Source organism: Gallinula chloropus (assembly GCF_964237585.1).
Source record: "Gallinula chloropus genome assembly, chromosome: 8".
Classification (NCBI taxonomy): domain Eukaryota; kingdom Metazoa; phylum Chordata; class Aves; order Gruiformes; family Rallidae; genus Gallinula; species Gallinula chloropus.
This window is the reverse complement of record NC_140093.1, coordinates 14,442,856-14,465,804: the sequence shown is the minus strand read 5'-3', so window position 1 is coordinate 14,465,804 and position 22,949 is coordinate 14,442,856. Positions and strand designations below refer to the sequence as shown.

The 22,949-nt window shown below is 38.4% G+C and overlaps 1 protein-coding gene across 1 annotated transcript in view; it reads left to right on the top strand.

Moving 5' to 3' along the window:
* The window catches only part of ATP11B (ATPase phospholipid transporting 11B (putative)), a gene marked incomplete at its 5' end in the record, with an annotated part of 59,119 nt that extends 36,601 nt beyond the window's left edge, over positions 1 to 22,518 (top strand). The window contains 9 exons of the mRNA XM_084267570.1: positions 2,378 to 2,480; positions 3,645 to 3,790; positions 4,865 to 4,924; positions 5,216 to 5,343; positions 6,196 to 6,334; positions 9,519 to 9,584; positions 9,872 to 9,975; positions 10,576 to 10,741; positions 21,882 to 22,518. Of these exons, the coding sequence (XP_084123696.1) occupies positions 2,378 to 2,480; positions 3,645 to 3,790; positions 4,865 to 4,924; positions 5,216 to 5,343; positions 6,196 to 6,334; positions 9,519 to 9,584; positions 9,872 to 9,975; positions 10,576 to 10,741; positions 21,882 to 22,100 (1,131 nt within the window). The 3' untranslated portion in view covers positions 22,101 to 22,518. The remainder of the gene's footprint in view (positions 1 to 2,377; positions 2,481 to 3,644; positions 3,791 to 4,864; positions 4,925 to 5,215; positions 5,344 to 6,195; positions 6,335 to 9,518; positions 9,585 to 9,871; positions 9,976 to 10,575; positions 10,742 to 21,881) is intronic.
* Between the last annotated feature and the right edge of the window lie 431 nt (positions 22,519 to 22,949).

Below are 22,949 nucleotides of genomic sequence, written 5' to 3'. Positions count from 1 at the left end.
CTTATTTTGTCATTTAACTTGATTTGCAATGTGTTTTGTACTGCCAAGTTTGGCAAATAGCAGCCAGTAATGCTTCCTTAATTCTTATCCTGTCCAGCAGATAATCTCCATTATTTCCTGTGTTTTGTCATGAACTACAGTGAAACCTAATTTTTGTGGAAGTGACTTTTTAATCTTAAACACTGGAGTCTATAAATCACTGAGACAAATGCTGTACAGTGTGGGAGGGAAGGGTGGGGAAGGAAATGTATTGCAGTTTATTCTACCCTTGCGTTTGATTTTCTGCTCTAGGCACACTTTTTGTGAGGTTTATTCCAAGGTTAAGCTGAAACTCAGTTTTAATATTTCCCTCATCACTTCCTTTAATTTTAATGCTTGTTAATATATGGCTAGCGGTCTCACTACTTATTTTTGTATATTTTATGGCTCAGAAGCCTTCTTAAACAGCTTTCATGTCAGTCATTCAGAGCTGCTGCTGATTGCTGTTGGTAAAATTTGCCAGAGGATTTGTCTTGACCTTTTGGCGTGGATATTTGTCTGTCTGAATTACTGCAGTCTTCGATGTCTCCTGAGGGAGGATCTGGGTGACATGCTACAGCCTTGGATGCTTTAAAGGCTTTTTAATGCTGCTTACTTAGAGCTAATGGTAAACATACTCAAAATAATTACTCCTTAGGAATAGGGAACCTTTAAACTTGGAATATCAGTACCTGCAATGAGATAGTGTATTGCAACAGTCTGGTGGATGTCTCTGAACTGTGGACTGTATTTAATCACCATTGTTTTCCTCATGTTAAGTGAGTTATCACTCTGAGTCAATGGACTGACGCAGCCAGCTGCAGCTCCGTTATTTGAATGCAGTTGTCTGGGTCTGCTTGCCACATACAGTTTTTGCTCTCTTGGTATTTACCCTTTGGGTTTTCTGGAACTTCAGAGGCAGAGGGCAATATCTTTTCATAGGCAAGTGTTTTCAGTTTCTTAGAATGCCTTCTGGATCTGCATTCACACCTTTACCTCTGCAGCCCACTTATGACTGAATTAGTGAAATGTATGTTGTTAGAGCTCTGTAGGAAGTTAATAACTTAATAATTCTCCTTAACGTAAAAACTCATCTGGGAAACCCTTGTCTACTTAGAATATTGTTGGTGCTTACATTAGAGATCTGCTTTCTTCCTGGGGCATTAGCACCTTTTACATAAACAACCTTTTTCCTCCTTCTGTGCTGTCTTCTCCTACTTTGCAGAACATGGCTGAGAATACCATTGGTGATAACAGTGTTGCTTTAAAAATAATAAAAAAAGACTTTTCCTTAATAGCAGCATATATTGATCTTTACACACTAATACATTGGGGGGGTTTATTCTTCTTTTGCAGTGATTAGTTCCAGCAGTTATATCACTTATTTTCTTTTTTCCCAACAGCACTGGATGCTGGTTCAGGGTTCTTTACAGCATTTACGTTCTCCAGTGGCTGTTCCCATCCCACTGCCTGTGCTAACAATGCATATGTGATCATACTAGCAGGCCTGGTTTGCACCGTACTTCTGTGTTGTGTGGAAATTTCTGTCTAAACACGTATTTTCCTCAGCTGATTTTACTGAGATTAAATCTTCAGGGTAGTTCAAACAAATATTTTTCTATTGTCTCATGAGTGCACCAGGTGTTCTGCTACTTTAGTAGTCTCTTTCTCATTCTTTACTGTTCTTGCAGTTGAAGACATGGAGTTGTCATCTCATTCCATGTATGAAGAATTCTCAAATCAATGCACATGGCTCGGTTATGGCCTTTCTATCCTAGCACCACATTCTTTGCTTCTGCAGGGTGGGGTACTGTTTGTTGTTCAGAGTGGAATTCAGGGAACAGAATTAAAACCTTCCATCGGTAGTTCATCTCTTCAGAGAAGTAAAACAAAGGAAATTAATCTTCTTTTACATCTACCTGTACTGCCAACAAAGTTTTCTCTATGACCTTTACTATGTAAACTATTGAAAATGTGAAGAGTCTGGGCATGTCTGGTAAAGAGTATTGAATCTGGACTACTCTTTGAGTAACAGTTGCGATGCAATATTTACTTGACTGTTTTGCATGATAAGGCACCAAGATAAGTATTGTGAAAGACCATCTAAGTATGTGCTGCAAAATTAATTCAAGTCCAGCATGACATTTAAACAAGGCTTGTGCCCCAAAGCACAAGCTTTTCTAAAGGAGCAGTGTATTTGTGCATGTGATATGCCAAAGATGCTTTTTACCCAAGTGTGCACATTCATAAAACATAGTAAATGTGTTTACACATAGGTAACTAAGATACATGGGAATTTGGAGGCATGGTTTGTAGATAGACTAATTTGAAAAATTTCTGCCTTTTTTCCTCCCACCAGGTAGTGCGACTGTTAAAAACCTCTCCAGAGAAACCTATAACGTTAGCGATCGGCGATGGTGCTAATGATGTGAGCATGATACAAGAAGCACACGTTGGCATAGGTAACTCACTTTTGTTAGATAAGATAAAGGCAATAAGATGCACGTTTTAGTAAAGGATAAGATCAAGAACAGTGTTTAAAAACAGATAAGCTTCTGATGGTCTTGCACCTATGAATGTCAGGATGTTAACCTGAGTCACTCATAGGAATGTTTTATTGAAATTTAAAATTGAAGGCTGTTTGCTTTCACAAGTGTTAGGCTTATTGTGTAGTCCACCTATAATTGGAGCTCCTGCTTTTAATGCTGCCTTGAGAACACTAGAGAAATGCCATTTGTGCCTAGTTTGTCTTTGAGGAGAAGCCTTTCATTACATATCTTAAGATAAACTTACGGATTCTCAGCTAAGCTTGGTAGTTTTCTGCACTTATGTTATTTTCTGTTATCTGGACAGGACTTTTAAAACTTTTTTTCTAGTGTGTTTGTATAACTGAGTACAAACCAAAATGTACACAACTGAATTGGTACCTATTGCATAGTGTTTGGGTATTTCCTTTACTGACTTTGGATGGTGTTTATTCTAGTAGTAAATGCTGAAGGTTCTTACATTGGGTACTGGTAGATCAGGGTATTTAATCTGTCACCTTTGTGATTAGAAAGGTGTATATAATGTTTATCATGTAAATCGTGTGGCTGTGATTTTTAAGGCAATGGGTATAGCTTGCTTGAGAAGGTTTCAGGTTAATAGCAAATACAGCTAACTTATTAAAATAAAATTATATGAAGCTTATTAATAATAAAATCACCCAAGGTTTTATTGTAATTAATGTATTAGACATTACATGTATGTTGGTAAGAACTAGCAAGGCTTTGCCATGGAGGGTGGCAAGGGACCTTTAGCTTTTTTGGGTTTTGTTTGGGTTTGGTTTTGTTTTTTTAGAAAAAGCAACCAGCATTTTTAAGTGTCTGGTTTTCTGGAATTCTGGGCCAGTTTCTTCTGTAAAAGTACGTAGTGAGTTCTCTGTTTATCCTAATCTTAATAATAGTTTTTAGAAATCTATGTTTCGGGTGATAAGCACTGTCACCCCATTAGAGTAAGTAAACTGTTATTGTAAGAGAAGAAAGTTGCTGAAGTCTTTGTAATGTTGAAGTGCAGGAAAACAGAACTGTAACTTTACTTTTTACAATATTTAGCCTATTTTCTGTTTTGTTTCCCAAATACTACAGGAATCATGGGCAAAGAAGGAAGACAAGCTGTAAGAAACAGTGACTATGCAATTGCACGGTTTAAATTCCTCTCCAAGCTGCTTTTTGTTCATGGGCACCTTTACTATATTAGAATAGCAACCCTTGTACAGTACTTTTTTTATAAGGTAAGTCTTCCAAGAGCACTAGTGAAGTTTACAGAAAAATGTGTGACTTTTTCCCAGTGAGAAATTTATTTCAGATCTAATTTTGTTTGGAACAGGTTAAATGTCTCTGTTCAAACATGTTTTCTGGGCCTTTTTTTTTTTTTTTATATATTTTACAGCCAAATGCAGGAGTTCAACTCTGAAATTCCACCTAGAAATGGGCTTTAAATATACCACAGTGAGCTTGCCTAGGCTGGGAGGCAGTAGTATGTACTCTCTGAGACCAGTATTACAAGCTTGAAATTAAATGCATTATTTAGCAAGATGTAAAAGTAGAACCTTTTTTTTTTTTTTTCTGATTTAATATAAACCAAATTTATTCATATTTCTGAAAAGGAAAAAGCACAGGAGGTAGTTGAGGGAGGAAAGGACCAACAGGAAGGGGGAGAGGGTGCTCTTTGCCGGCAGGCTCACCTTAAAGCTTAACAGTCCCAGCACTGATGCAAGAAATCCTGGGGTGAGACACTGCAGGGCTGGGCTCACTGAAACACAAGGCTAATAACTTTTACTTGATCATCAGTTTTGATAAGTCATAATTCACTATCTGACTTGAAATTTCTGAGCAATTCTAGCATTGACCACCAGGCCACTTTTATCTTCTGTTGTTTGCTTTCATTTGAAGATAACAGGTGTTAGGCTTGGGGTTCTGCTTTGTCTACCTCCATGCAAAAAGCTCACATGAGCAGGGCACATGCTTTCTTGAATGAAATGTGGAAACTATTTTGCAAATAAATTCTTAAAAAGAAACTGATGGGAAAATGGATTTCTTTCCCCTCCTTTAATAGTGCTTGTACTCCCATAATGAGATGTGTTAATCAAGTACATACGATTTATATTCTCAGTTTTGTTGTCCCAAAGAACAAAAAAAATATGCTGTTAAGCAAAGCATATTGCTTCATATAGCCAAGTAAAAAGCTGACATGCTTTATGCTCTCCCTGTGTGTTTTTATCAGCTGTAAGAGTTATCAATTTTTTCTAGGGTCGTGAGAGATGTACTGAGGATTAACCATTATCCTTCACTATTTCTTTTTTCAGAATGTGTGCTTTATTACACCACAATTTTTATATCAGTTCTTCTGTTTGTTTTCACAACAAGTAAGTATTGTATGCATTACACCTTGGTAAATGTGTATGAAACACTCAGGATAAATAACAAAAAAAACCAGGAAAGAACTACTCAGTAGCAGCACAGATTTCACAGTTAACAAATACCCAGCTTAATATTTTATATTTGATAGCCTGATGTTACTGCATGGTTATACAAGTATAGCTGGTTTTCTGACCAGTAAATTCACCTAATGACTTGCTGCTGCTATTAGTGTTTTAATAAATCTAGACAACTTTTTTCTTTACAAGCCGCAGAGTAATTTTTGTTTCCTTTTTCAGACGCTCTATGACAGTGTATACCTGACTTTGTACAATATTTGTTTCACTTCCTTGCCTGTCCTCATATACAGTCTTTTTGAGCAGCATGTGCATCCGCATGTATTGCAGAGTAAACCTGTGCTCTATCGGTACGTATGGCTTTCATGTCTTGTCACAGTAACACATCAGAACAACAGTGGCATCTGCAGAAATCAGAACTTGCTAATATGCATTCCAACAGTGTTTTTATCTGTAATTTATGCAATTTTTAGTAACTGTTCTGGAGGGAAGAACTGCAGCTACATAGTTTTCATCCTAAGAGTTAATTAACATGAGTATTTTGAGAGGCATCTTTTTATGGCAGTCATGCTAAGACTGGAAGAGACTTAAGCGCTTGGTCAGCTTACATGATTGGAAGCCCTTCTTCATTATAGTATGAGGTTGAAATCACTCAGATATGCAAATGAAAAACTAGGACACTGGTTAGAGGAATCACCATGAAAATGCTTTACTAAGAGGCAAAGTGATTTCCTGTGGAATTAGATGTCCTCCCAGTGGTTGCATGTTGCACTGCATGCTGCTGCTTTGAGGAAAAAAAAAGTATATATTTTTGTGAAAAAGATATGTCTATTAGATGTTTCTCTTTTCCTAAAGGTCTTTAAAGCAGAACAAGAGGTAGGCATCAAGAGACCTGACTTTTTTCTTCCTCTTGAAATTCCACCTCCAGGGAAAATATTTCTAGTTTGTGCTGTTCTGAATTTGACCCATCAAAGACCCTTGCCATTGGTGATCCCTCTATAAAGCAGAGGCAAATCATGAGGACTTGGGATTTCTTTTTTTGCTCATGATTTATACATTTTTTTCATATGTCAGCATTCATTAAATGTATCTTGGTACAGTTGAAAGTTACATTTATTCAAAGCAGAACAGTCATGCAATGTGAATAGCTAATGGGTTACATAAAGATAATCTGAAATCCAAAATCTGTTTTATTTCTGCAGAGACATCAGTAAAAATGCCCATCTGGGATTTAAACCATTTCTTTACTGGACCATCTTGGGCTTCTTTCATGCATTTGTTTTCTTTTATGGCTCATATCTTCTAATGGGAGAAGATACTTCTCTGCTGGGAAATGGCCAGGTACAATATAATTATCATTCTACCACTGTACTTTTGGTGATATTTCTTAAATGTTTTTTTGAAAAGTCCTCTTGTGTCAGAAGACTCTTAGGGTTTGTTTGGGTTTGTTTTTCTTTTATGAACTATGTAATGTTTTGCCAATATTCATGTGTGCTATCAAGAGTGATGTTTCTTTGTGTGGAAGCTGTTTCTTCAGCATCTGTTACAAAACTAGGCTTAAGTGTGAAAATCTTAAAGCTTCTTCTGAAAAGGTATTATTTAGTGACTCAGGAATCTTAAAAATTAAGTAGTGCAAGCTGCTTTCAAATTACACTTTTTGTTCCATAAATGTTTTTAAGACAATAGCTTAAATCATCAAATACCAGCTTGACTCTTTCTGTTTTAAAGATGTAAAAGTTAACAGGAACAATCATACTCAGAAAACTAGAACGTGGGTGAAACTGTTACAGGTCTGCTTCCTCATTTTTCACAGTTCTTAGTTAACCCCATTTAGAACAATTAGATTCTGATTTCTCTCATAATACTGTTATGGGTAGTGACATTTGTTCCCCTCATCCTTACTCATTTCTTCATACTTGCTTGTTCTCGTGCTTGGTAGAGTTGCAAGTTGTGACACGAGGTACAAAAATAGCATCATGCTGGCTTTGCAGTGGTCACCTGCTGACAGATGGTGGGCATGAGCTCAAGGAGGTTACCAAGAATAAAAGTTTTGCATCTGATGGTGTGCAGACAATGGACAGAACTGTCCTGAGTGACCAAAACCAGTGAGCATGCAAACTGGTGACTGGTATCCCTGCAGAGAAAGGAGCAATAAAAGGAGAGTGGTGCAGCTAGCTGGAGTACATATTTCAGCATGAGATGTTTGATAAGAATGTTAAAATAATGTGCTTCAGATTAAAATTTCTCTTAGGTGCAGATAGGAATGTATCCTCTCTTGTCATTTGCTAGAAGCTGTGTGACTTTGATGTTCTTGTGAATTGGTAAAGGGCTGTCAGTACGCGTATAATGAAATAATTTACACTGTGAATCAGCCCATTTCTGTGCCTCTGTATTGGTTGACGAAGCACCTCATTTCAAAACAGCTTAGCAAATGTCCACAAGGCAGGAACCATTTTTTCATTGTATTTAATAATGAATGTTTAGTTTGAGGAACAGATTATGTCCTAGACCACACATCTAGGCTAGTGTGTTAATACAGACTTTATGGAGAAACTTCTTTTAATTATTTCTTGTCTAAATTAACCTCAAGATTTTTTAATTATGCTTAGTGAATGAGCATTCTAGAAATAGTTTTCAGATGCCATTTGGCTTTTCATGTTTTCTGTGATGTGATCTTACATTCCAAGTTTTTCAATTTTTTTTATTTGGAATTACTCTCTACCTCTTTGTGTTTGCTAAAAGATTGGGACTGGTGGAGCTTGTGTTGCAGTAATATATGTACGGTATAAAGTATGTTGCAAATTTAATGTGTGCCTTGAAAAGCCAAAGTTAAGACCAAGACAAAACTCGTGTACTGCTGAAGTGCTTCCTTGTGACAGGCCTCCAGAAGCGACCACTTTGTGTGAACATGTACTGTCAATGCAAGGCCTCACATTTTCATTGGGTTCTCACTTGTCAGCAAAGCAGAGTAAAGGGGACTGTAAATAATTTGATAATGCTGGTAGCTTGTTAGGCTTGCCTCAACGGATTGTACAACAATTTGATCTTTTAGTTCTTTTTTTCTCCCCCCTTTTCCATGCCGTGCATGTCGTCAGATATTGAAACCTAACAGGCAAATGGTAAGAGTTTAGAAGAGGAGGAGATACAAAATATTGTATCTGTCACTTCACAGGCTTAAAAGATGCAGCATCCACAGTGTAAATGTGTTCAAAAATAAAATGGTGGCAAGAACCTGTTTGCGTTGTGCATTCTAACTCTGTGGCCGTCCAGAGCAGTGTTAGCAAAGACACTTTCTTTCACGGGTCGCTCAGGAGCAGTGGTCTAATTCTACCTTAAGGTCATTAACAAGCATGTTTCTTGTTAAAGGTTCGTGTCGTGGTGAAAAGTAAATAGAAGGCTTCAGAAGACATGTTGTAACAGAGATCTTGAAAATGAACTTTAAATCCAGACTCACGGCTGCCTCAATTTCGTATCTTGTGTAAAGATGAGAAGAGCAGTTGTGAGTTTATCACCAGGCTGTTGGGAATTTTTGGTCAGAGCTCTGTAACAAGGACTACAACTGTGCGAATCCCAGTACTGTGCCTCTGTGCTGTACTAACAAATCAACTCTAGGATGACTTTGCCTGTCTGCATGTGGTACCTCTCTCCTTGCTTGCTTAGTTTGCCACTGGTAAATACCGAGTGGAGGCTTTAGTCCTTGTTCAGTATGTCAGTGGGAATAATCGCTACGGAACAGCAACGTCGTAGTTTCAGCACCCGGACCGCTTGTAGGAGCAAAGTGTGGGACCTGTTGTAGAATGGCAGCGTGTGTCTGAGTAGCATGTGTGTAGATAGATGACAAACTCAGCATCCCTGCTTGGTTGTCAGAGCTGAGATTTTGTTGTTGTAGAACTTGTTCAGAGTTTTGATAGTTTAATTTACGTGGGCAAGAGAATACAAAAGTGACAGATACAGCAGTTTGGAGTTGAAGCTTAATTAATTGTGTGTTAGCCTTGAAACAAAGTGTCTTTATTTCTTTTAAAGTAGAATGACACCATTATTTTTGAATTGTAAAATTGTGCTTGGGGTAAAAAGTGAACTTCCAGGTAATGCTGCATGTTGAAAATGAAAAGTTTAAACTCAGTGTTTTGTACGTTTGTTAAACTGAATACCTTCTATCCAATATTTATTTTCTATTTGATGTTTATACTTAATTGATCAAATTGATATCTTCATTTTCCTACCATTTCATATTACCGTTTTGGACTTTCTTCATCTTTCATGTAGTCTTTCTGGTGATTTGTTTTGAACCAAGAAGGAAGGTGACTTGTGCCTTGTTAATTTTGTTCCCCTCATAAGCTGTATTTTTTCTAGTACTTTGTGCTGTATCCTTCTTGCTTTTCATGATGATTAATTGTCACAAGCTTGTGTCCACAGACTTGTTTCATTAATATTGCTGAGTCGAGAAGCATCTAACTTACCAGGAATGTTCTTAATTGATTCTTTTTCTTTTTCTTCCATGATTTTTGCCTTGCCATATTCTTAGATGTTTGGAAACTGGACATTTGGTACCTTGGTCTTCACCGTTATGGTTATAACTGTTACGATGAAGGTATGATACACTCAATTGCTCTCTGTGTTTGGGTATGTAGGTGAATATGTAATAGAACAATAATATAAAATTGATTCAAAAGTTATATGGGAGTAATTGGTTATTCAGGATTCCAGATAAATTATTTTTATGTTTGGCTTCAGTGGTGGTTAAAATTATTCCTTGTAATTTTGGAATGTCACCATATTTAGTGTTTGAGCTGAAAGTTCCTAAATTCAGACCAGTAGCAATCATTTTCTGTGAAGTGGGAGGAAAAAGGAAGTTCATTGATGTTCTCTTTGTTTTAGATGGCACTAGAAACTCACTTCTGGACATGGATAAACCATTTTGTTACTTGGGGATCCATTGTATTTTATTTCATATTCTCCTTGTTTTATGGGGGAATTATCTGGTGAGTGATTCTTTTCTTCTTGTTGTTTTTCCTTTCCTTTGTATAGCACATATGATAGGTGAAGATACGAAAAAACACCAAAGTATTATGTTCTACCATGTTGCTCTGAATTTTGTGACAGCTGTTGCATAGTCACTCACTTTTGGTGATACTTTGAGAAATTTGAGCAGTGCTGCTAAGCTGCCCCATGCACAAGGACAGGAATTACTTTTTTTGCGACCAGATAGGCTCCCAAAGGTGTGATGTAAATAGGTAAATGTTGGCAACCAAAATGAAGATACTGGGCTCTGAATCTGTAAAATGATGCATTTTTGCTTGTATTTTGGAGTCTTGGAGGGATAGGATGGTGATTGATTTCCTGCAACACAATTTAAAACTAAACCAGAATATTTGCCACCAAATTTTGGTACCCTGCTTCCCCAGTAGTTCTTTGCAGATCAGGCTGGACAAGTTGCTGCATGGATATGGACACCATGTAGCTGTAGCTCTGTATCCTGAGAGACTTGCTGCTAGGTGTGTTGAGATTCACTGAGCCTGCTTGTGCTGTACATTTGTTTCTCTAAGTTCCTTTTACTAATTGCCACTTCTTTAACTTTTCAGGCCATTTTTACATACCCAGGACATGTACTTTGTATTTGTTCAACTGTTGTCAAGTGGTTCTGCTTGGTTTGCCATAATCCTCATAGTAGTTGCTTGTTTGTTTCTTGATGTTGTGAAGAAAGTGCTGTACAGACATCTGCAACCAACAAGTACTGAAAAAGCTCAGGTAATGTTACACTTTTGTATCCAAATTGATCAATATTTACACAGTTGTTCTGTCTTGTAAGCTAATTACTTTCCTGTGATATTTAATTATCCTCTTACACTGCTGTCATGTTTAATGCATGGAAGTGTTCTCAATTCAAGAGGTAATTGTTAATTTAAAATTTAAAAATGAAGACATTGTTTTATAAGGAAATAACTTATATTTAATTAATTCATATTAACAGTAGAATTATTCATAAAGAGGTCAGTCTTTTGTATCTCAGCTTGCAACTGTATGAGAGGATCATCTGCATTTTTATACTGCTTTAAAGATGGCAACTTGTTCTGATTTTTGCCTAGGAATTAGAAGCTTTCTCTTCAACTGCAATTGACACTGAATAGTTCTTAAAATGTGATGAAAACAATAATTTTAAAAAGTACTTTAGTAGGACTTTAAATTTTAGTCAATATTTCTTAAATCTTGATCATATCATACATCACACATTTGGTTGTTGATTCTGTCATTAAGGATAATTACCCGTCTGGCATTTTCATAAATTCCTAGAAGAGGTCTAAAGATAAGCTGTGATAATAGGATCGTCCTTTTGCCTGACACAGGCTGCGAAAACACCTTGAAATAGTTCTGTTGAAATTAGGCTCTTTTAGGTCAGTATCTCTATTATGTTTGAGTGTTGTTTTCTTTTTAGTGACAGGGAGAAGTCACTCTGACCCATTGTTCTAGTAGTTACTGTCTCTGGTTTCTGCTTTCAGCACTTTATCTTATTACAGTTTTTCTGTAGAAAAGCATTCCATTAACAATTTTTTGATTTATTCATAGTTAAGTTTATGATCAAGTTAATTTTCTCACTGAAGAGTAGATTGGACTTCCATTTTTTATCAAAAAGTTTGTTCTCCAGTCTTTCAATCACTCTTGTGTTTCTCTTGTAATGTTTGCCATTCCTAAACCTCATCTTGAATTTTGGTTTTTGCCAGTGGACACAATATTCCAGCACAGCGTACATCAGTGCCAAGTATGGAAATGATGAATCCCCCAGCTGTATTCAGCTTACAAAACAAGATACTTCAATAAGCTGTCATAATCTGCTTTTTTTTCCTCATCTACAAGTGATGATGTTGGTTTCTCCCAGGTCACTGATAAGCAGTCAGATAGCGTAGGGCCTGGAAAAAAGTGAACGGGAATGGAGAATCCCATTGACAAAGCTCCCACATGCAGTTCTGTTCTGAAACAGTTTTTGGCCCATTCCTGTACCATACTGATTTTGTGGTGTCCTGGTTGCTTAATCCACATTACACTGAGCTCTGTCCCATACAGAACCCTTATCTGCATTACATCAGTACTGTTACCTTTAGCACCTAACTGCCAAATTACTTTGATGTGAGTGCATGTTGTTTGACTAAATTATCCTTCTAATTTGTGTGTTTAAAAAAAATAAATCCATGTGAGACACTCTTTCATGTTATCTAGGATCAGCATCATGCTGACAAACCTCTTCCTAGCCAAAGTATCCATTAGTCCCTTTTCAGAACTGTAATAGCTGCTTTTTCCAGTCTTGGAATTTAGTAGTTGAAAGACAAGGTAAATATCTAATAAGTTTCAGAAAACTGTTCAGCTAGATCTGATAAGACTCTTGATTGCATGTTATTGCAATTTTTTATTTAGGGAGTCTTAATTTAGGAAAAAAAACCCTGTAGGTAATGTAACTTATCTCTTCTTTCCCTCCCCGCCCCCCGCCCGCCCAAAACCAACCCAACCCAAAACCTCAAACAAACAAACTAGTGGCAATCCTGATTGAACACTTTCCTGCCTTCCAGTATGTCAGCTGCTTGGCAGTGTATTGGTATGTTTGCTGATGTTTTTCAGGTTCCTAAGTGCTTGAAATGACAAGAAGAAAGCTTGCATCATTTTCCTTAGCTTTATTCTGATAATACTTGTTGCAGTCTCTTGATTTCTGAATCCTAAAGAATTTCCAGGTTCAGTTTGCTTCCATTCCAGCTGTGTTGTCAAGGACATAGTTGGACTTCTTGCCTTTAAGAATCTTGATGAATGTCTAACACCTTTCCTGTGGCTATAGCTTGGTTCACAGCCATTGGGAGCTTGCTTTGTGCATCTCTAATAGTCATCTTGGTATTTTCCTTATTCCCATTCTACTTTGCACCTTGAATGACCAGCATTAACATTTGTGTTTACCAAAATACTGTCTGTCTGAAAACACTTTAATTCCTGATCTGCAAAGTTGAAGTATTTAAAATCTGAACAAAAATACTTCAGCAGCCATTCAGTCTAATCTGTCTGATAGTGAAATTGTAGTTAAATTCTACTTGTGAAAGGAAGACACCTATTTATTCCTTTCTTGAGATTTAGTCCATTGAGCTTTTCCCCACTCTTACTTTGAATCAACCCCACTGAATTTCATCAGCTGTTCTTGTAGTGAGGAAGTAGGAGGGATCTTGACCATCCCTTAGAACAGATGACCAACTTAGCACATATATTGTCAAGAAGTGACAGAGTGCTTCTTTCTTGAGTATGCCTCATTAGATTTGTTTAAATATTTTTCTTTCGGTTTCAAAGCAGAGGAGAGGGCTCTGACTTGCAGATGGAATGAGTCTGGAGTATGTCTTTGTCTAAACACTGAGAAATTTTCTGTTGAAGTCATTGAAGGAGTGAATTTAAGTATGTTTTTGTAGTGTAGGTGCACTGTCCATGTAACTGAGTAGTTTTAATTATTCATGTTTAAGTGTAGGACTAAATTAGTATATTTACATATTCAGGAAAGGAAAAATTTAGTTTACAGTTACTAACTTTTTATCAGGACAAGATAAATTGTTTAGATCAATTACTCCTGATTTCATAGCTATTTGTTATTTAAATTATAAAACATTCCCAGAAGCAGTGAGCAAAACAGGATTCTCAACTGAAAATTCTTGTCCCTGTTTTAATTTTCCCAAAACTAAGAGCACAGTAGTTCTGCAAGTTACCCACATAGTGCTGTGAATTCACTGTACCTGTAGACATCCGTCTTACTCTACTGAGTATGTAAGGAAGTTGATTCTGTGTATTTTATTTTGCTTAAGGTCATAGTATCAGAGGCAGTCTGTCTCTCCTCAGATGTCACGTGTAGCAAAGTTATTTGTAAGAGAGCAAAGGATTTTAACTACTGTGAGAGAAACACCTGGAGATTTCAGTTAAAGATAAACTTCTAAATGTAAATGTTCTGTCACAACTTAAAAATCTGTCTGTTCCAGTTTGGGAAGTCAGTATGTAAAAAAATTTGACAGGCAAGCCAGAGTTGATTCTTACAGAGGGACTTAGGGTGCATGTTACTTTATTTCAGTGTTCTCAGGTTTTTTTGCTGGCCTTAAAGAAAATCCATCTTCTTATGTTTGACTTGGGTCTGTTGCCCTGAAGTAGCTTCTGGGTAATTTCTGACTATAGGTCTGCTACAGAATCCTATAGGAGGAAGTGGAGAGTAAGGTAAATCTGAATCAAATCTAAATCTTTGGGTAAATATAAATCACAGCACTATTGAGGGGAGAAAGTAATACTGAATAGAGATGTCTGCTAAAGTACAGATGTAAAAGTCTATCGGCCCTCTTCTTGGTATTAAAGCTAAGGTACACTTCAGAATGGTCCTGCTGGTTGTGATGATCCCAAGAGCTGTCCTGAAGGTACCAGGCTTATGTTCTGTATATGATGTGTATTCCACTGAAATAACAATGTCTTGTCCTGTGTCTTTCTCTTAGAAAAATTACTGCTGCTACTTACTGACATGTATGTTCCATCCCTTCTCTGTCCAATTGTAGATGTACTCCAACAGAGTTGCTTTAAGTGACGAGTTCATCGCACTGCAGCCATTGTCCAGGGCAAGGAATCAGCTGAGCAAGATTAGGTAGAGTAGGAGGGACAGTTCCTCATCAACTCTTATGCATGCTGAAGGTGAACTAACCAGCGCTGAGAGAGATGGGAAGAGGCATGAATATTAGTGGGTTGAGAGGGCAATATCTGTAGTGCAGATACATTCAGTTTGGTTATTTCTTGGCTTTGCTCTGTGTTTTTGAGCCAAATGCTTCTCTTAAGTAAATGCTTCTCCTAAGTAGCATGTGTTGGACGTGCTTTGTAGGAAAAAACATCCCTAGCATGATGCTCAACTTTCAGAATACAGATCTAGCTCTTCTTGCATCCATTTCTAAATAATCCGTTTCTAGCATGGTCATAGTGCTTTTAATTTCTTTATTATCAACATTAATAGTGCTTTTTGCATGTTGGATAATTTCAGCTTTCTAAGGCTGTGACAGGAAGGTCCAGACAGTAATTTCTTGCGAGTTGTTTGCCATTTTAATTTGCTTTCACTTGTGTTGAAAGAGCAGAAAATGTTGTAAATTTGGGTGGGTTCATACCCCTGTGGCGGCTGAGGCTTTTTGTGTTTGTTTTGTGCATCTGTCAAGTGAGTGTTGTTTGTTTTCAATGTGTATGGATACATATTCCTAAAGGCATTTGGCTACAAAGTCCTAGAAAATCTGTCAGAAGATCAAAGGGTACATGTGTCTGTGTAAGGTGAACCATTGTGATTCTCAAACTCTTCAAACGCACGGAGTTCAGTACATGAAGTGCTATCAAATGCTGATTGGCATCTGTAAGGCTAAAACACTCATATGCATCAGTAATGCCTCAACCTATTTGATGTTTTAACCCAATCTTACCTACTTGTGTAGCAAGAATTAATGCCAGGAACTGGTTCCTATTAAATACTTTGACGGTGACTGTGTCATTTAAAAACATGCAAACAGGTGCTATGAAAACCAACCAACCTACATTTTTTAGACTTACTGGCTGTTTGTTTACTGAGGGAAAGCAAGAGACAGGAAGCTGACTTGCCTTTGCAAGGCAAAGCTTGCAGTGGCGATCACGTTTAGCTCTTAGTTGTCACACTGTGATACACAGCAGATTTCCCAGCTCCCCAGGGAGAGAGTGGCAAGGGCTTTTTTGGTTAGGTTCTTTTTAAATTTGGCATTTACTTGCTTTAAAACAGGAAAACTGCATTATACCTCTTCAATTTTAGGCAGCTTAGCAACGTACTGGGGAGATTCCTCTGCAAAAACTTTTACAAGCTGGCTTTTAAAATTCTTGGTCTACATTTCCCGTAGACTTCTCTTTTCTCACTGAGTTACTAAAGTGAATTCTGAGGTTCATTATATATACACTAGAGCTTTTATAATGAAAGATTCTGTAAAACCTGCCAAAACTAAACACGTTTTAAGGGCTATGCAACTGGATGGTAAAAGAAAAACAAAGCTGTCTAGAAAGGCAGCACTGTAGTTATTAAAATACAAAAAACAGCAGAATTCTTACTAACAAGAGGATTTTCTTCATTACACTTAGGCAAGGGGGTGAAAAAAAGGGAAATTTGTCTTGCCCATGAGTAGTAAATGATTCTGCAAATCCAGTTGTCTTGTGTGTCAGAATTTTTACACTGGAGTGTCTTACAGTAACTGGAGTATCTTAATAGTAAGGTACCTGAAATTGAAGCACAGAGTGTCTTATCCTATACAGATGAAGTTGTAAAGTGCAGCAAGAAAGAAACAAGGATTCGGGTTTCTCTAATTTTTATTCAGAACTTTCAGATGAAGTTCAGAAGCTGTCCTGTGGATCCTTACCTAGAACAATAAAAAGGAAAATCAATTAATAAACAGAATTAATAAAAACTCATTTGGAGTGAAGACTGTGGTTTGGTTTCTGTGGTGTCCAAGGCAGCTGTTTTTCCAAAAGGAGAGCAGGGAAAGCAAGGAAAACTGTAGGAACGTGACACAAAACAGGTGAAGAATTTTGTTATGCCTCATTTGTACATCCCCACCCAGTAATTGTATCCTTTGTGACTGCAGAATACATGTATAGCGATGAACAGACTTTGGCAGCTTTTTGTTGTTTGTTAAATAGCTATTAAACACCGTAAGGGAGTATAGCCTAGGTGAAACTGAGCTGTGCCTTGTACTGTGCCCACGAAAGGAAAATACCTTTATGAATGCAAACTATAAGACAAGTAGGATGCTAGAATGAATTTTTATGTCTGTAGGCTTCACAGTCTGTGAAAAAAGTTCCAGTTTATATTAAGTACATTTGTGATGTGTGTGGGTAAGAGCTTTGAGGGGGGGGTCTTTTAAGTGTCCATGTGATTCCTGTAAGTCAGAAATGCGGTCTTGTGTGTTCCTGTTAATCTCTGCTTGCCTCTGAACTGTGCTGTCACGTCTGTAATTTGGGATGAAGAGGAGATCGGGCAGCACAGGTCAGGCAGAGGCTTTATGCTTGACTGAGACTGACTGAGTATCCTCTGTAGCTGTCTCTCCTGTTCTTGGAAGATGTGAAATACAGGTCATGGGGTACTGGGCCCCACTGTGTCCCATTTCAGTTTTTTCTTTGTAAACAAAGCTGTTATGAATGTATGTATGTAAGTAGACCTGTCTCTGTGCTTCATAAGAACTGGCAGAATTCTTACACCACATGTGAGAAGTGTGGCTCAGGTAAATGCTTTAATTCTACTGATGGGGATGGGATTAACAATGTTTGTAGAGTTTTTACCTTTGTGCAGTGTGTTACGACTGTACAGAGCACTAGGGAAATGTAAAACACAACAAAGGGTTTTATTTACAGGGAAGGCTCTTGGTGTCTAACATTTTGGGGACTCTCAAGCTGTAGCATTTCCCTTAGCACAGCCAAACCACATTCCCTCCCCATCTGCAGGCCCATGAGTCTATTGTTGCCTTGTTTTCCCTTTGTCTCTATAGACCTGCTCACTGTAGCTGTCCCCACACCTCCAGACTCTGGCCCTGGCTTTATGGCCTTCATTGCTTGTCTGTATTTTTCCTCTAGTTACTGTTTCATAGGATTCCCCTCCTAATAACTTTCATCTCCCATCCAACCCCGCTGGGTAGGAGTTGGGAACAGACAGGTTTCTGTTCCTTGTACAGCATATGCTTGCTGTCAGGAACGTGTCATTTCCAAGAAGGCTATTCAAGTGCAAACATGCACTGGCACTAGTGAAGTGTACCAGCACATCTTAATATGCTAAACTTGGAGCAAGGGTAATATCTTCCTTTACAGGTTTGTGTATTGCGCTGGCATAGTGTGTACTCATCTGTTAGCTAATCCACAGAATCTGTCGCCCAAGGAGGAACAAATGAAAGAACAATCGACTATTTCATATTTATCTTCAGTCACAAAAGTGCACATATTTACTTACCCGAAGATGGTTTTGAAGGAATGAAATAATTTGGCATTTTTTAGGTTTATTTGGTTCAAGGCAATGAAAATCAGAGAAACTAGAAAAACATTGAAAACAGAAGTGCCAGCAAAGTTGTTAGATTAGTTGTCTAATTGCTTGGGATTTTGGTATGCAGCATATTAAGGGTTAAAGAAAGTGAGCTTTATAGTAGGGAGCAAGTTTTAACCTAATGTTGAATAGTAACAACAGTCTCATATATATCTTCTGAAACATCCATGTGGCATCAGTCATGTTGGCAGCTAGGACCTGGGCTCTGGAGAAATATGCTTCCGTGCTCTTAATGCATTTCCTGTTCAGCAAAGTCCCAACTCTGTATTTCAGTGTGATTAAGTGTTTAGTTGAAACGTCTGTCTTGTGGCATACAGAATACCCTGTAATAAGACAAGCTGAAATGATCCTTTCTACCAAGCAGGAAAGGGGGAAAACAAAATTCCCAAAATTGAAATACATTTAAAATTTGTTGTGTTTTCCCTTTTGTAGTCTGTAGTGCCCAAAACCACTGAACGCTTCTAATACTTGTTGCACTGACAAACTGCATTTGCTCCACCTATTAACTTGAAAACATTACCTCATTACCTTGTAAATATGCCTTGTTCTTTCAAGAACAGATCTGTAAAGTGAAAGTTCATATGAAAATGTTGTAAAGCAATGCAAGCCTGGTGCTTTATAAGATTTGTTGCTTTTTTGTCCTTCTAGATGGAAGAAGATAAGGGTTCAGTCAGCTCAGCATGTGACTTTGCTGAAAGCAGGCACAGAGGGGAGGACAATAGGCAACTGCTAGATCCATCTAGCCTACCCGACAGTTCTTACGTTCACTAGGTAGTACTCCCACTCTACGTGTGTGTATATATATTTATTTATATCTGTCATATATAGACAGTCATGGAGCCATCTCCAAAATACCCATATTTTTGATATCTACAAGAAAATTTGCATCATAGTTTTTTTTCCTTATCAAGCTGAATCATTCTTTAATTCTGTGCTTCAGTTGTTTTTTTATTTATTACATGGAACGGGCCATTATCATATGAAGTATTATGTTTGCTGTGATCCTGGATCTTGCCTTATGAAAACACTGTATTTGCAGCCCAGATGTGAATAATACCAGATATTTCTCTATACTTTTTTAAAGCGTTGTCTCTCCTGCCTTTTGCTGTCTGAGAGTTTGTTTCACGTCTTGAGAGACCAGTATGTTCTACTGCCTTACCATGCCAGGTTTTACTTCGATATTAAACTATGCTTATACGTGGCTGCCACAGAGAGAAAAGAGAGAAAAGGGACTCTTTAGTATAATTATCTTATCTTCCTTCCAGGTAGTGAATGTCAATACCAAAACCTATGTTCACCAGGGAGGGATACACAATATACCTACACATAAAACTTGAATTTATTCTTCTGTTGTCCTTGATGCTCTCCCAGTATTACTAAACACTTAACTGTGAGTTGGATAAAACATAAATGCTGTTTCCAGGCTTATCTTAAGGTGACATTTGCTGGATTTTTAAAAAGGGGTCAATACCAACATCTCTGTAAATTGAGGTTCAAGCATGGCCCTGGCTTTTTGTGAGTAATGTGAGAAGAACAAAGGAGATATAGTGAAGAGGAAGCACCAGAGCTGAGCGGTGCACTCCATGGAAGCTAGTTTGGTTCCTCTTTCTGCCATGCTTTGAGTGATACCTCAGGCTGCTAGCTCTCAGATCAGCAGATTGCAGGAGGCGGTGGAGAGGTCTGGTCTGTCTGATCCTACATACAACCACTGTAACAGGATCTTCTGCAGTAATGTTAAGGTGTTCCTTGGTTTGCTTCGAGATAATGGGTGGGGTAAATATTTTCAAACTCCTAAGTGTAGGAATGTGAGAGTTTTTGTATTACTGTGATCTCAGCTGTGAGGATCACTGTGTATGCAGCAGGGAGCTTGCTTTCTGACTTCCTAATGGGAATTCCTTCTGCTCAGTGTAACTTCTGGTCTGATACACTGTGAGCACAGTGTGAAGTCGTGTGAAGGTCATATCTGCTAGTACTGCAATGCTGCATGTTGTGCTGTTGCTACTTATGGTGTCTTCTGCAACAGCAGGGTTGTGACCAGTTGTGACGGTCATCAAATAAGGGCATGCAGGGACTCAAGGTGTCTTCTGGTTTGGTTTGGTTTGGTTTTAATCAAAACCCCCTATGGAACTGTCAGTTGTAATGCTGCTGCTCCTGTCTTCTGGTATTTACAGAAGGGCATTGTTGCAGTGAATGTTTGTTTTGTGTCCGGAAGACCTTCCAAGTGAGTGTGAGTCAGAAGTGTGTGTTGTGCCTGCACAACGCCCTCTGAGTTGCAGCAGTCAAATCCTGGGTTTCAGGTTGTAATGGCTTCTGTCCATTCATGACTGACAGTCCTGTACGTATTGTGTCACGTGGTGTGACAGGAGATCTGGAGGGACCATGGTGAACGTGGGAGAGAGCTGCGGACGGACAGGCATAGGAAAAGATGCATGGAAACACCAGTTCTGTCTGCATGTTCCCCTTTGTCCTACTTGCTGGGATTTCCACATGCCTCTCCTTTCTGTTAGCTGCCCCTCCTTTGTAGGATAGTAGTTCCATTAGGAAGCTGTAATCTGTCCAGTTACATGTTTTGGGCAGGGGGTAGGAAGCGATGTGTCCACTCAGAGTAAATCCTTCCCGTGGGAAACTGAGGTTCTTTTCTTTCCTTGTGGTTCTGGGCAAGTGTGGGTGGCAGGAAAGAAATTGGAGTTGGAAACCAAACTCTTCAGACAACAGTCAGCAGCCTTTGGTCATATGGTGAAAAGTTGGAGGAAGCTGGTGAGTGTGTTCTGTCAGTGACGAAGATGCCTCCTCCCAGATTTCCTCATTCACTGGTGTCTGAGAGTGAGGGGAGGATAATGGATGCTTAAATTTAGCCTGCGTGATCAGCATTTGACAGGATGCACTTGTGGGGAATTTAAAGTGAAATTAAGCATCTCCACACTCCACATTTTTACTCGCTTGAAAGGATACTGGAGTCAGTTTGGGATATCCTCTCTCCAGCAGTACTTAGGTTCCTGTTAGATTCTAGTTGCTTAGGGTGCAGAAATGCTGCAGAGGAGCACACTGGTAGATGTCACTTCACTTAAACCCCTGCATCTCTGTTACTTCCATTTTGTTTGGGTCTTTTTCTCACCTGTTAAGAATGAACAGTAGAAAGTTTATTATGTGAATGTTGAATTACTCTTCGTGCTGGCATGAACATGACTGAAGCTTTCTAACATCAGCCTTGTTTACATTTAGATAAAAGATGTTCACTAAGCTGGGAATGTGCTTTTGTCCCTTACCCCAAGCCAAGGGTATCTGTGGTGGAGGTAGAATGTAAATCCCTGTAGGAAGTTGCACTCTGTACTTCCTGAGGAAAAATTATTCCTTACAATCAGGTTGTTGCATTTTAACCTGCAGCCCTGGGCTGGAGCTTCCTCCTGGTACATTCCCCTTAAAACAGGGCAGACCCATAGCTTGTATAAATCGTTGTACCTCTGCTGAGGTAAATCAAAGCATCGCAGCTTAACCCGCACGATGCTCTGCCCCAGGGGTTCATCACAGCTGTAACACGGAGAATTACTAACCAGTTTGTTTCCAACAATGAGCAGCAGAGGTGCTAAACAGTTTCCATATGTTCACCCAGGCTGTGGGCAAACCTTGGGAAGATGGAAATTTAGCATATATAGACCTTAGGAAGGGAAATGGTAATGCTATTGATCATTGTAGTTCTCCAATAAAATTGAAAAGTATTCAACACTCTAGCTTTAAGAAAACCTGCTGAGTTTGCTGATAATATCTTCACTGCTGGAGTCTAAGAGTACTGATTGCTTTTTTTCTATTTCCTCCTTCCAGCTTACTGAGGCAAGTTCAGGTATCAACTGCTTGGACTCCATGTGCTGCTTCTCAGATGGGGAAACAGCATGCACATCTCTTAGAAGAATGCTGGAACGACTGATGGGGAGATGTAGCCCGACCCGGGTCAACAGGTGTGGCATTTCTCTCAATAGCCTTTGCTGCAGACGATTCTCCTATAAACTGGAACCCGATGAGCCTGCAGCCATAGATGTCTAGCAAACCAGCTGCAGGTTTCGCTTATTTAAGTAGGAAATGCAACTCTTTGTTGTACTTTTTTCATCCTAAAAGAATAGTTCCTTGTTTCTTTTTGAGTGCTTTCTTTTGGGCTGGGAAGGGGGGAAAACCGTTTTCAAAAGGTTTCTGTTACAATGTTTAGTTTTGCTTATTACACCTTCCTGTGTTGTATCAATCGTAATTTCTCTTGATTTTGTACATTCTTCTCTTTAGAAAAATCAATCCTTGCTGCTGGTTTTGTTCTCCTTTTCATGATTTTTTTCTTTTTTTTTTTTTTTGCCTTCACAAATCAGGAGTTGTTTGTAAAGTTGAAAGACTTTTCCCTTTGATTCTTGATGTACGACCTCCAAATATTTACCTTGGAGCTTGTGTTACTCCTGAAGATATACAAAAGACTCGTGCTCCCCCCCTTAAATATAACTTCATTGATAGAAGGAGAGTCTTTAAACCTTTCAGCCATTGATTGATACGAAGATGAAATATTTTTGTAGTATAACTTTTATAATCTATTTCTAAAATCAGAGTAATTGACTGAACAGAGCCTTCAGGTTCTAAGAGTTTTAAACGTTTTTTTTCAGTTCTAGAGGGTATATTGTCAAAGTCATGTGTGCCATTCCAAAGCATGTGCTAAATAAATCTTCTTCCTTCACAAACCACATGTGAAACAAACCTCAATGAGCTAAACACCTTAATCAAATATGTCTAAGGAGCAATACTTCTGAGAAAGCTCCTGCTAAATCCGCTACTGTGCCATCTCCCCATGTCCAGATGCAGAAGGACAGCTAACAAACATGGAAATATTTGGGGGTAGAAACAAAAATAGTCTTTTGT